The sequence below is a fragment of the Mercenaria mercenaria genome, chromosome 5 (genome assembly GCF_021730395.1).
Source record: "Mercenaria mercenaria strain notata chromosome 5, MADL_Memer_1, whole genome shotgun sequence".
Classification (NCBI taxonomy): domain Eukaryota; kingdom Metazoa; phylum Mollusca; class Bivalvia; order Venerida; family Veneridae; genus Mercenaria; species Mercenaria mercenaria.
In genome coordinates this window covers 26,416,978-26,430,383 of record NC_069365.1, presented here as the reverse complement: position 1 = coordinate 26,430,383, position 13,406 = coordinate 26,416,978, and the positions used below count along the sequence as shown (strand labels likewise).

Below are 13,406 nucleotides of genomic sequence, written 5' to 3'. Positions count from 1 at the left end.
TTTGTAAATAAATGTAGTTATGACCAACACTTGTCAAATATGGACAAGATACAGACTATATGGGCATGTAAACTTGAAAATACAGTTATCAATCATCGAATCAAATACATGTATATATATCTAAACATACTATAGCCGATGAGTTATCTGCAGCTGCATTTGTTATGCTGCAAGACACCACACTCATTTGTTTTCTCAAAAAAGGGTACTCTTTATTATCACATATTTGATGTCGCGGGAGTGTAATAAAGCCATTGTATAAAAATGATAATACACTAGTGTAATAAAGCTTTGACGTCGACGTCGTTTATAGTATAGGAGACGTTGGTCAAATTGAATTGTTTATACAGTAAAGTTGATTTTTTTTATGTTACGACAGGAAAAGCTACCATGTGTCACACAAACATTGTCCAGCATACAAACAAAGTATGTACAGGGGCTGGGCCTATTATACCCAAGGTCAAGGTCACCAAAATGTTATACTAAGGTTATTTTTAAGGTTAAAACATATCACTTCGCCTTAAATACGATGTAACGTTTTTGAAACTCTCCTGTGACATTTTAAAGCACAATGCGATAGTTCTACAACAGTTATAATATACTGTTACACTTCATTTTAAATAAGCATTGCCATGCAATAATTTTGGTATTGATTAATTTAAAGATTCTGCGAATTTTGTACGAAAGTAAAAATCTCTTACAAAAGAATAAAATAGAAACCGGGAAAAAACAAACTTACACAAAGTATGTTATGCAAAATGATAAAAAAAGAATGAACGGATGCAAGATTCAAGCCGTCAGAAGTTTCAGTACAAGATGATCACATTGCCATCCACTCATCCCCTGCCGTACATATTGTATTTTAAACTAGAAGACAACTAACTGTTTACATACTGAAATAACAAAGCGCCGTTATGCTATGTGACACTTATAACAATTCAGTTAATATGTAGAGCAAAAAATAAAAATAAATAAATAAATAAATAAACAAGGATAAATATCCAATAACAATAAAAAATACATGAATAACAACATGCTTAATTTGAAAAATGTACTGTTAGTCATTTTTAATATAGCAAATTGTGGGTTAGTTGTTTTGCTTGTATTGTATCATTATCTCATTCATCGATATCGGTGGTTTTGTACTATATTTATCAATTAATGACATACTTGTCTTTATTTGGAAACCGAAAGAGGAAGTAAATTAGTATACTCGATATTTTTTTACACGAAAGGTTTATTTGGAAAGGTAGGATTTTTCCATATTTGTTTGACTTTGTTTTGTATGAAAAGGCGAACCAACAGTGATTTGTATTTAAATTTCGTAGTTAAAGCAGTCAGTTGTACATTGTGTTTACTGTATCACAAGATATTAAGTCTTCAGTTTTTAATTATTGTCTTACATATAATCATAAAGTCCTTCCCGGTCATTACCTGTTTTCGCTGTATATATTATTCATGCTGTATATAGTTATAATTATTATAAGGAACAACTTATAATATAATGTTATTAATCAAGCAATTTCATATTGGCCTTGTTATTTGTCCAAGGGTTGTCGTATTGGCCCGAGGCCGTAGGCCGAGGGCCAATACGACTGCCCGAGGACAAATAACTAGGCCAATATGAAATCGCTTGATTAATGATAATATTATTATTCAACTTTCGACTGTTGGCGGTAACAGTACAAGAACTCACTAGTGAGCGAGTTACCTTATGGCAGTTATTCGCGTTCAGGGTAAAAAAACTTGACAAGTTGTTTAGACTTATTTTAGAAATCATAATCATTTTAGCCGGTAAAACAGAATGAGTTGTATGTGGGTACTTGAGAATAATTTTGAGAGATATTTTTGATGTGACATAATCAAGAGTAACTTGAACTTACCTTATTTTTTGAATTCCTATTTATTTTCTTTACAGTAGTGAGTTATGTTATCATGTGAACTGTGACAAAACTGCTTTAAATATCATTTCCTTTTAGGCTGCAGGCAACGAGACACAAAATTGTACACATATGTGTTGATCAAGATAATACAACCAACCAAGCACACATTATACACTCCCATGCCTCGTTTAATTCTTATGCGAAATTGTTTGCAGTTCACAACTGACACTCTTGTTCGCCAGTTTATTCATTCATTTTCCCGCATTTCAATCGCTATTTATCATTGCACAAATAGTCCACACTATCAAAATGTCTGTTAAAGATAAGTCTCATCCTTTTAATTAATCTGAGTTTCCTTGTTTTCTCATTATTTTCCTTGACAACTGCCAGAATTTCTGACAGGAAACACTTGCATTTTACACAATACCGAATAAGCGAAAGTATCATTGTAATCTATGAAGACGTGCACCCCGCTCAGTTATACTTTGTTATTACATGAACATGTTAAATGTTTTTTTTTGTCAAAATGTGAAAGAAAAAATGTTATCTATAACTCTGATGTAAAACAAAATGGCGTCATTTAAAAATCTAACGGAAGTGATTTCTCCGTATTGGCCCTCTCTTTTGAACCAATCAAAATGCTTGAATTCCGTATTGGCCCTGTTTTTCTCGTATTGGCCCTGTTTTTCTCATATTGGCTCAGTTATGTTTTGTATTAGCTCTGTCTGTTTCATATGATGTTTGCAATTGGTCTAATACAGGGTGTAATATTGTATAGTTGAATAATAATGTCCAGTTCTGTTCAAATGAATACGAAAATATTTTTGATAAATTTCTACTATTTACCAGAAAAAAAGTATTGTTTATCCCAAATAATGAAATTATAAACCAAGAAACATGTGTTGCAGAGTCAGCTCTGATATGGAATTGCAGGATACGTTTACGTCAGGGGAAGAAGAAACTGAGATATTTGAAAACAAATTTGAGTAGGTTTATAATATGGTATTTATTTTAGATATACATTGTTTACGTTTAAGCTATAAAATACCGATCATGTCAATGATGGATGTAGGATTGTGATCTTGTAACAGAGAAAACAACAAAGCAAACACGGGTTCATTGAGACTGTTTTTTAGATGTAATGTAATGTGAAACAACTCTCATGCCTCCTAACACCGGCTTAAACTGATATCTATCATACATAAACATGAATAGAGTCCATGGTTCGAAAGGATTAGAAAATGAAAAAAGAGTCCAGGTACAGAAAGACCGCTTGCGACCGCCACACGGCACTTCAAAACTGCTACTGCATTAGTTAAGAAAATACATGAGAAGAATAGAACGTAACAAAGCAAAGAACAGCTGTATCTGTTCACGAGAAGTGATAAAATTAGCAAAATCTCTCATGTTCTATAACACCAAGCTAAGCGGAAATCAATGAATTGACTTAATGATTGCAAGAGATCCCATAGAATGATTCGATGGTGAAAATATGGATATGTTATTTATTATCAATGACAAATGAGTATTGCCCAACTTATTGAATATAGTTTGAAATATTTACCAGCAGCATATAACGAGTTTCGTTGTTTATCTTAATTATTTAACATACATTCATAACAAGCGTTCTGTTACTTTTATGGATAACAGTGATGCAGAGGAACAAAGAAGTGATGGCACCGCAGCAGTGAGAGATGTTCAAGACTCTCCAGGGACAGCAGAGTAAATGTTTCAATTATCGAATTTAGAAATAAATATGTAACATTCAAGGGGATTTAAGTCTTGATTTACACACAACGTTTTCTTAATATGATAATCAAGATCTTTAGAACATCCAGAATTCATGTTTAGCGTTCCGTAATAACCGACGTGACATAAATTTTGCCAATAAAATCATTGTTTGGAGTTTAGATGCGAAACGACAAAAATGACTTTATTCATGAGCAAATTACCGTTTGAGATATATTAGTTCAATTCTAACACGTTATCAAGGATTATCATATAGTATTACGTCCTTGACGATATCCATCAAATATGTGCTTGATTTCTGTTGACTTCTTTTCCAGCGCGTCGCTATGCAATCTAACGCTATGACGTAATGATTGCGACGTGAAAAAAACTGAACACACATTTTTAAGCCATCTTCAGCTTTATAGGGGAAAAATCGGGTCGTGTTAGAATCGGTAGTAACTTGTCATTTGTTAGTGTTCACCTTTCATTCTGATGTTTTTACTGTATATCACAATGTGATACATTTTTATTCTGAGGAAGTTCGATGTCATTCGGCAGTGGGTAGGCCTACTTGTCATTCGGCAGTGGTAACTTTTCAATTTGATGTAGTTACTTTACATTATAATGTGGTACATTTTAATTATAATGAGGTTCAATGTCGTTCAGCAGTAGTTATTTGTCATTCGGCAGTGGTTACTTTTCATTTGGCAGTGCTAAGCTGTCATTCGGCAGTGGTAATCTGACATTCGGCAGTGGTAACCTGTCATTCGGATCATTCGGCAGTGCTAACATGTCATTCGACAGTGCTAACCTGTCATTCGACAGTGCTAACCTGTCATTCGGCAGTTATTTCTTTTCACCCGTTAGTGGTGACTTTTCATTCTGATGTTGCCACTTTACATTAAGATTTGTACATGTTTATTCTAATGTGGTTAGATGTCATTCGGTAATATTGTTTTGGAATCTTGATAAGAAAAAATGTAAAGGTAAGACCTCCGTGATTACTGACCGGCTTCCAAAACGTTTCAGAGGACGGACGGCCATACAACGCTACATGTAAAATGTCTTATGTAAAACTCAACCAGATTGAGAAGTCGTTGTAGCATGACATGCTATATTACTTTGAATGCAAAACAGATAGATAATTTTTGCTAAGGAAGAAAACAAATCAGTGTGTAAATTAATCAGTTTACCTAGACTCAACATAAGTAAACAGGCTTTAGGCTATAGATTTACTACATTGTATACAAATATCCTTAATTCTCATAGTCTTTAATTTCTACATATTTAAACAGTATTCCATCAAATTTCATCACATATTGCACACTCTTGACTTTTCTAGATTACACGAAGTAGGGAGTAGGAATAAAAAGAAAACTGATACTGCACTGGAGCGTAAAATCAAAAGGATAACAGAACAATTTAAGGCGTAGGTACCTTCTTGTCACTACTTTGTTTTTCTTTTCTTTTGTAACGAACTTGTTGAAAGTTAAGTGTTAATAATACTAAGATATTTCTAAATATATACGCATATTTTTTTTCTTCAGAATGTCAGTTCTTAATTATACGTTTGTTATGTTGTATCTATGATAGCGTCAATGGCTAGTTAAAAGAAAATTCTACCCGAAGCTTACTAGTCACGGTAAAACATCTGCCAGATAAACAGTGCTCTTTGTTTCGAGAGGCAACCATCTTCCTCGATTTGTTTACGTTGGTATATTGCTCAAAACGGTAATTCGAGATATGAAATACTTTATTTTTATTTTCAAGTGAAAAGAAAAGTTTAACAGAAGAAATAGAACGTCACAAACATACCATTAGTCAACATGAAAAGGAAATAGCAAGACTGAAAACATTTGAAGACCATCAGCCAAATTTAATCCAAGAAATTGATCGACTTAAGACTTTTGAATCTGTACATCAGGCTCACAAAGAACAAATCTGTAATCTGAAGGAAGAGCTAGAAAATGCCAAAACATCACAAATCAAACTTGAGAATAAGCTGCGACAGGTAGACAGTGAGAAGAGTTCTCTCAACGGAATAGTCCAGGGTCTTAGAAAGGATAATCTTTCTCTAGTGGAGGAAAAAGAATGTTTACTCCTTCGGTATAAAACTTAATCTATTGAAACTTTATAGTAGTGCCACGACACCGGCTATCTTTATTATAATCGATTAACAAATTTCTCGTCAAGGTTCACTGCTATGCAATTCATTTGCTGAAATACAGCATGTTTTTCTTTATTTCATTGTGGCACGCTTTTACTTTTAGGCTCAAATGTTTTTCACATAGAAATGAAATAAAGATTGCTAGGTGGTGTATGAGATTTTTGAGTCTTGATGTGATAAACATTCAAAGTAATTTATTTTATCAATATGGTAGTACATATTACAAAGTTATCTTAAAATGAATGGTGTTAACAATATTTCACAAAATAATATAATTACAATCAAGCAAAATAAAAAGAAATTCCCATTGATTGAGTCTGTTCTTGAGAGGTAATAAAATGCGGGACATTCCTCACGTCTCTATCAACGACCCATGCATGACGTTTTTAAAACAGACTCTTGAATAAACTCAATGACCTCATGTGATATAAAATGATATCAATAACGAATCTAAATGCGGGGCGAATTTATATGACATAGCTCTTTCTAAAACAGGTTAAGCAAGTTAGCTGGCGCTAAACTTACTCTCGATAACCCGAACATTGCTGACCTTAGTGACCAAAAACGACCAACAAAACTAGCAGAAGAGTTCGCTGAGCTTTATGACAATGAATGGACAGATGCTTTCGAAGATGTAAAAACTACAAACGAACAAGAGAAAACGGCATTTATGCTAAAATTACTACAGGTTTAAAAATATTATAATTTCCTGCTTAATGTTATTTATTTCAGTCACTTAAAGCATTACTTGGAATAAAGAAACTAATGTATTTACGAAAGGTTAGAAAGGCTCAACATTTTCTGGTACTGTGTGCATTATAAAAGCTTTTTGATGTAATACTTAATGTCAGATCTTGTACAAGTAAAAATACGTGGTTTCTACACGAAATTGAATTATAAAAATGACTCACCATTTTCTCAGAGAGCAAGTGAGATATGTAGACAGGTGTCGTATGAGCATATGGATGGAATGAAGAAAAGTATATGTACGTTAACTGTACGTACAAATCCATCTGATCTCTCTAGGCGTACATTGAAGTCGAAACAACAAATCAACGTCAGAGCGGATAGCAAGGTATATATAGGTTCAGAGGAGACATGTAGGTTAGCCTCGTCAGATATCTTTTGATAATGTTAATTAAATAAGAATAAAAAGTAGAATTTATTTTTCGTGTTCTCTGCATTTGCGTGTACTCATCATGTTTGTCATGAATCTTCAGCAAATAAAGGAGAATTAAGTATGTATGAAAGTCATACAGGGGCACATAATCGGAAATAATGTTCAAATCTTAATTTTGTGTAGAAAATATAATTTTAACAATAGATACAAAGTTATTTGCCGACAAAATAGTTCCAAATTTATGCTTGTAAAAGTTCTGATATCTCATTTCGATATAGATATAGACATACTTGTACGTAGATGCTGTTACCTACAAACAAAGCTGATTACTAAAACATGCCTACCTCTATTTACAATACAACAAAAAGCAAAAAAGCATTTGAGGCACGCATTGTATTTGGGATGAAATATTATAATAACACACATAAAATAGCAATTAATTCGAATTTAAATAAATAAGGTAGAATAAATAGTTGAATTTGAATACCTTTAGTTTGTTTTCAAAACATGTTTAAAAAATACTTTGCCGTAAAAATGCAATGGTTAAAACAGTCAAATGAATAATAAAGTCAAACGTTCATCCGTTTATGTAACATTATATTTAAGTATTCCCGGTCCTGTATGTTTTTGTTGAAAGAACAACAAGTAAAAGCATGCTATTCTTCAATACATAAATGGTGTATTTTAATGTATAGTCTGCTATAGTTTCTGATAATTATTGTTTTATCAGGCGGAAGACATGACTGATGCGAAACGATAGTCGGAACAGCCAAAAAGATTATACCGGGCCCTCCGGGTCCTTCATAGTAACTATGTTTTTTTCTCGTGTACTCAATCGCTCTGTTAATTCAAAGCTATTTTCATTTCTATACGTTAGCAATTTTACTTTTCTTATATGCGTTAGAATAGAGTAATAATGAAGTTATATAATGCTGTTATTTTGACTGAAATATCATTGAGAGCTAAGCAAGATTTTACAATAAAAACTGAAATAAATATATAACCACAGACATTTTGGACAGGATCCCTACTTCCCTCTGCCAAATGACAGATACGTGTAATATCTTTTAGATTCTAAAGCCAATGGGGCATTTCGGCTTTATGTACTGACGATCTTAAAGGAATATTCACGTTCAAACAATTATTGTAGGTTGAATAGTGAGCCAGCCTGAGTATGTTTTGATTAAGAAAAACTATCTAAGAGCGTTTAAAATGATTGCAGGTTGTTTTGGCCGGACCAAATGTAGAAGATGACTCCATAGAATACATCGTTCAGAATGAATATGAAGTAAGTTTTCTATCATAATAACTTATTAGAAGGTGTCTCACTGGTCGCGTGATTTACGTCGCTGACTTGCCCATCATCGCTGTTGGTTCTAAGTTTTGCTTGGGTGCAGAGTTCTTTCATGTGAGGAAGCCAACAAGCTTAAGGTCGGTGCCGATAATAATGCCCGAAAGGGAGCGTGTGGTCTTCTTACGCCATGAAAAGCTGTCCAGAATGCGTCGCAGTATGATCTATAAATGAATCAGTTCAGTAGTATAGGCGTCGGTTTCGGGCCACGACTGCGCATGCGTGAGAATGACGTCATGCGCGGCGGCCATTTTGAAATTTTATTTTTAGAATGACTCATCTTCTATTTTTTAAGCTGACTTCACTCTGCTATTTATAACTCCCAGAGTATATAGAGCTGACTTATTAACTATCTAGGGCGTGCTCGCGCACATTGAGGGTCAGGTGCTCTGCCTAGACGGGGAGATACATGAAAAAATATATAGATTTATCCTGACCTAAATTGTATAAATACATTTGATAATAAAACGAACAATATTAGTAAATAATCGAACGATAAATAATAGTTAATCAATATATTTAGTGAAAAAAAGAAATTAAACTACTTAAAACAAAATAATTCTAACAGTCTAATTAAATTACAGAAGCAATTAATAAGAACGTTATATGAATTATATATAACTATCATATAGATTTATCCATAAACTAATGGAATTTATCAATTTTATTTAAAATTAAGAAACTATATTGATGCACAAATAAATATTTATTTAAGAACGAATTATTTATTCCATTTAAACTAAAACATAAACATGCTTTAAGATAAGTAACAATTTAACTGAAAATTAAGTATTACATTTCTCGGGACCGGTACCGTAGAAGTTCTTTTCGAGTTGGTCAGAATTTATGTACAATTACGTGTCTATCTCTATCCCGTTTTCCAGATATTGAGGTTTAAAACCAGAATCATTCATCCGGAAACTCCCGGCTTCATGCCTTTATTTATTAAAGATAACCTAGGCATGTTGGGTATCTAACCGAAGGTCTCGAACTCGTACTTTAAGTGGTACACTCAAACCGGAAGTGAAATCAATCACGCGTAAAATCTCATTTATGCTACGTCCCTAGACTCGAACCTACACATGCAACATGCACACGCACACGCGTACACACGGAGAACGCACACGCACATACACACACAAGACACACACACACGAACACACACACACACGCGCACACACACACACACGCACACACACACACACACACACACGCCACACGCGCAATTCACACACACACAAGCACACCCACACGAGCCCATACATGCATGCAAACAATATATGTATACATCATCAAAATATTCAAAATTATCAAAATTCTTTCGTGCATATTTCTCTAGTACACAGATTGTGTCTGCTACTTCCATTAACAAGGTATTACATTAATATATTCCTTGTAGTTTTTTTACAATTGACATCTTTAGTATTACAACCACAATTGTCTCCGAAATTGTACAATGCCTGTTCCACTACGGTGTAGATACTCCATCACATCACACAATATTTTCATATATATTAGAAATTTAGAACATCCAGAATTTTGAATTAAACAGAGTATAACTTCAATATTATCGTACAAGTAGCTATGCATGAAAATTCAACTTTTAGCGGTATTAGTATTTATATTTTTTGACTTGAGATCGGCTTAAGTATGTTATGAAAGAGAACTGGCCAATGTTGACACTAATACTTTGCAAACGGTAAAGCGGATTAAATTTCGGTCAATTTTATGACTTGTTAGAGAACTTATAGAAAGAGTATTTTGTGTTATAAAAACTTTATAGTCCTTTAGGTTACTGTCGTAAGTACTGTAGGTTCTAGAAAGCCTATTTCGGTCCATTCTAGGTAATCGTCAAGATTTCACATGAACAGTAAAACAGTTAACATTGAACAACCGGTTTTTTCCCATTTCGAGACACACTTCCTATTCATCTATTGAGTGTTACTTTCCATGTGATAGTAATTCATAAAATCTTTATGTTTCATCTCCCATTGTCGATGCGATTTCACGGTATCGAGTTATGACGTAACAGCGTAATTTTTAAACCTTCTTTCTTAAACTTTGATATCTCTTGTAAACAGGGTGCATAGGAAAGATCTCGTCGCATAGGTTCAGAAAATGTTTTAGATATTTTACCTCTTCTAGAGCCGTTGTCAAGATATTGCGTCGTGTTAAAGATTGAAGTGACGTCATTGCAAACGTTTTTGAGCGGTAAATTCAAATTTCGCATCAAATTTTCAAAAGTAATTTCTCCTCTATTTGTGGACCGATTTTAATGATCTTGGGTCCGACCATAAACGCGTGTCGAGAAACTAAGTGTTGGCGCAGCAACCGGAACCGAAATCACTCTGCGTATAAAATATCGATTTTCTTCCTTTACTTACTCATCGACTAATACCCGTGTTTGGTATCCTTACGAAAAGGTTTTGATATAGTAACTATTCCATTGTTTTGCACTACAATGAAATTGGGGTCACTCACGCGTAAAATGCGTTCCACGTAAGCATTACCTGATCCTTTCACTTTGATGATCAAAAATGACAATGAACGGAATTCACAGGGTCATTTAGAAAATGCTAGAAACGCTTTTTGCAAGCGATGATTTCAATTTGTGAGCGATGTTGGAGATAATAAATCCCTCCCCGGCATATGTTGTTTATTTGTGTACACACATACACCTACTGACGCTTCTTCTTTTCTTTCAAATCACATTTCAAAACGTTTTATGGGTTATAAATAAACTATGACTTATTATTCTTTACATTCTTTTATTGCCAAAGCTTTGTATCTCTAATACAGGTTACATGTATCCACTAAAATAAGACTATTATAAGTCTTCATTCACTTCTTGCAATACACTTCAAACGGTTTTACAATGTCCTTAATTTTTCGTCCTGAACATCGTTCATTATGTTATATATATGCATTACAGCCGCTATGTCTTGAATCGTATCCTGTATTTGACTGAAGTTCATCAGTAACGTTCTTTAACACTTGCTCAAATGAACGTTGTAGTGCTCTGGTCTTTTACCTAGTGAATCGAAAAATTTCGTCGTGTCCCCTTTTTGGAAAATATAAGGCCACCCAATGTTTTCCTGATCCCTGGATCGTGTCTGTGATTTGAGGATGACGTATTGTCCTCTACGTATCTGTAGTTGATCCGCAGCACATATTGCCACTCGCCGGTACTCTTTTAACATTTCCTCGAGTTCATAGTTATTCATTTTAAAATGTATAGGTGTTCCATTCCTTGTATCTTGGGTCATTTTTTGGCGATAATTTCTTACGTCGTGAGCTGTCTAAATCTCGACTCATAGGTGTGTCCAGTGTATTTCCTTTGTCGCTTTAGATCACTATGCTTTCGTGGACCGTCTTATTTCGACCTAGCAATATCAACCGCTTGGGCTTAGGGTGTCACAAGTTTTACTAGGGGGAGATCTTCCCCTTTTTGTTCGTGTGCTTCTCTTTCGTCGTTTTCTCTTTTTGTTTAGCCATTTTTTCTTAAGATGAGCACCGCTACCCACGACTTGTAACGGCCCCATATGATCTGGATACACATATCTGTCCCTCAAGTCTTTGAAGTGTTGTATCCAATTTTTCCGGGACCGGTTTATCCGGTACCATTTTTTTGTTTATATCGTATATACCTCTATGGGACCCATTTTGCATGATGAAAAGTTAAAAGGCCCCCCATCCCCGTGCCCTCCAAAATCCTTCTTACAACGGTTTCATTCATCATCATCCGATTCTTCATCGTCATCACTCTTTATTATCATCCATGAAATATTATTCTTTGCTTTTATGAATCGGGCCCACATGCATCAATAGGTCTTGTCTATGGCCCCACGGCAAGGCTTGCGAACTGATTTTTGACAGTCATGCCGTGTGACTCTTAGTTTCTTAGCCGTCGGTAGATCTTGCTGCTGTGTAGGGTCACCGTTTTGTAGCTCATAAAGTCAATGTAGAAATCGGGCATAATTTTGTCTCAGTCTCTTTCTTAATTGAGGCATTTCATCATTGCAAGTGCGACAGGTACGCTTCTTAATAGATGAGCCCTTGGGATGTATTGTGTTAACTTTAGCTTTTAAATTGTGTCTTTAAATAGATTGTCTGAGGGGTCCTGAAAACGCTTTTAGCCATTATCTCCCTCGGCGGTGATCGCTGTTTATAATCTCAACTTTTCTACGTTTTCCTGGGGGTCCCTTAATCAAAGATCGTGTTCTTTACAAATGTATCATGTGTTCTATTTTCTGGTGTCATATCACTTTCATATCATCATGGTCATCGATCTTCTCCTCATCTTCAACTTGTCATCAGTTTTATCAGATAAGTATCTTCACCACTGAAATAGTCTTCTTGTTTATATTCATCATCTGTTCGTTTTCTTCTTTTGCTGGTAGTGTTTGGCCTCAAAAGTTTTCACGTAAACCACGTGTTGTTCTGGGGTGCTCGATTTTAAGTCGATTACTAAATAACCGGTGAGGTCTTGATGTCGCTCGTTCAAACGTTTCATAAGATGTTAGAGATGAAGGATATATTCTTCTTGCCATGAGTACTTGCATGTCTATCATAGGATTATTAATAGCAACCTGATACTGCCGTATGCAAAGCGATATCTCTGCTGGGCTTTTATTGAGGAAACAAATTTTGGGTGAGATATACGACAGATATGTTCCTGTGGTGACGGCCCGTGGTAAAGAGATCAGCAATTCTTTGATCGCATTTGCTTCATCATTCAAATTCGTCAAAGTCCAGCTGGTTCCGTTGACTAACATTTATATATTCGGTATCATTCCAAAGTTAGTCTGGAATACCTTGTACAATTTCGACAACGGGGTTTTCACGCTGAAGTTCATCATACAATGGCTGCCATTGTGCCAAACACCATATGATACGATGAGGCTGAGGTCTTACAAGATTTTGATGATGCATGTTTTCTTGTCCATTCAGTTTTTCACTACTCTGGTCCTGAATACGACCATAGTAATAGGATGTTGAAAGTCGTCTCTCTTGAGATGTCTCATGTGTGTACTGGCGGTGAAAAACTGTCAGTTGGTCGTCACTCCAAATGCTTATTTCCGTTGGTGTCTCAGCATGGGGTCGCGCCAGTGATGACTGGTGACATAGCGTGGCACTTATTCATTTCGTGGTGAA

At 34.9% G+C, this 13,406-nt stretch overlaps 1 protein-coding gene across 1 annotated transcript; it reads left to right on the top strand.

Annotated features, from left to right (window-relative positions):
- The first annotated feature begins 1,196 nt into the window (after positions 1 to 1,196).
- LOC128557453 (uncharacterized) lies at positions 1,197 to 6,989 on the top strand. The gene is made up of 7 exons (XM_053544832.1): positions 1,197 to 1,249; positions 2,792 to 2,869; positions 3,534 to 3,605; positions 4,957 to 5,043; positions 5,385 to 5,720; positions 6,277 to 6,469; positions 6,704 to 6,989. Exons 2-7 carry the CDS (start codon positions 2,805 to 2,807, stop codon positions 6,908 to 6,910), a joined length of 960 nt encoding a protein of 319 aa, XP_053400807.1. The 5' UTR covers positions 1,197 to 1,249; positions 2,792 to 2,804; the 3' UTR covers positions 6,911 to 6,989.
- Positions 6,990 to 13,406: the final 6,417 nt, after the last annotated feature.

Bases quoted from the DNA above. Each gene is read 5' to 3' on its own strand.
- LOC128557453 (XM_053544832.1), top strand. From the start codon at position 2,805: ATGGAATTGCAGGATACGTTTACGTCAGGGGAAGAAGAAACTGAGATA. The intron at 2,870-3,533 runs GTAGGTTTATAA...TATGGATAACAG, and splicing joins ATATTTGAAAACAAATTTGA to TGATGCAGAGGAACAAAGAA. The intron at 5,044-5,384 runs GTAGGTACCTTC...TTTATTTTCAAG, and splicing joins ATAACAGAACAATTTAAGGC to TGAAAAGAAAAGTTTAACAG.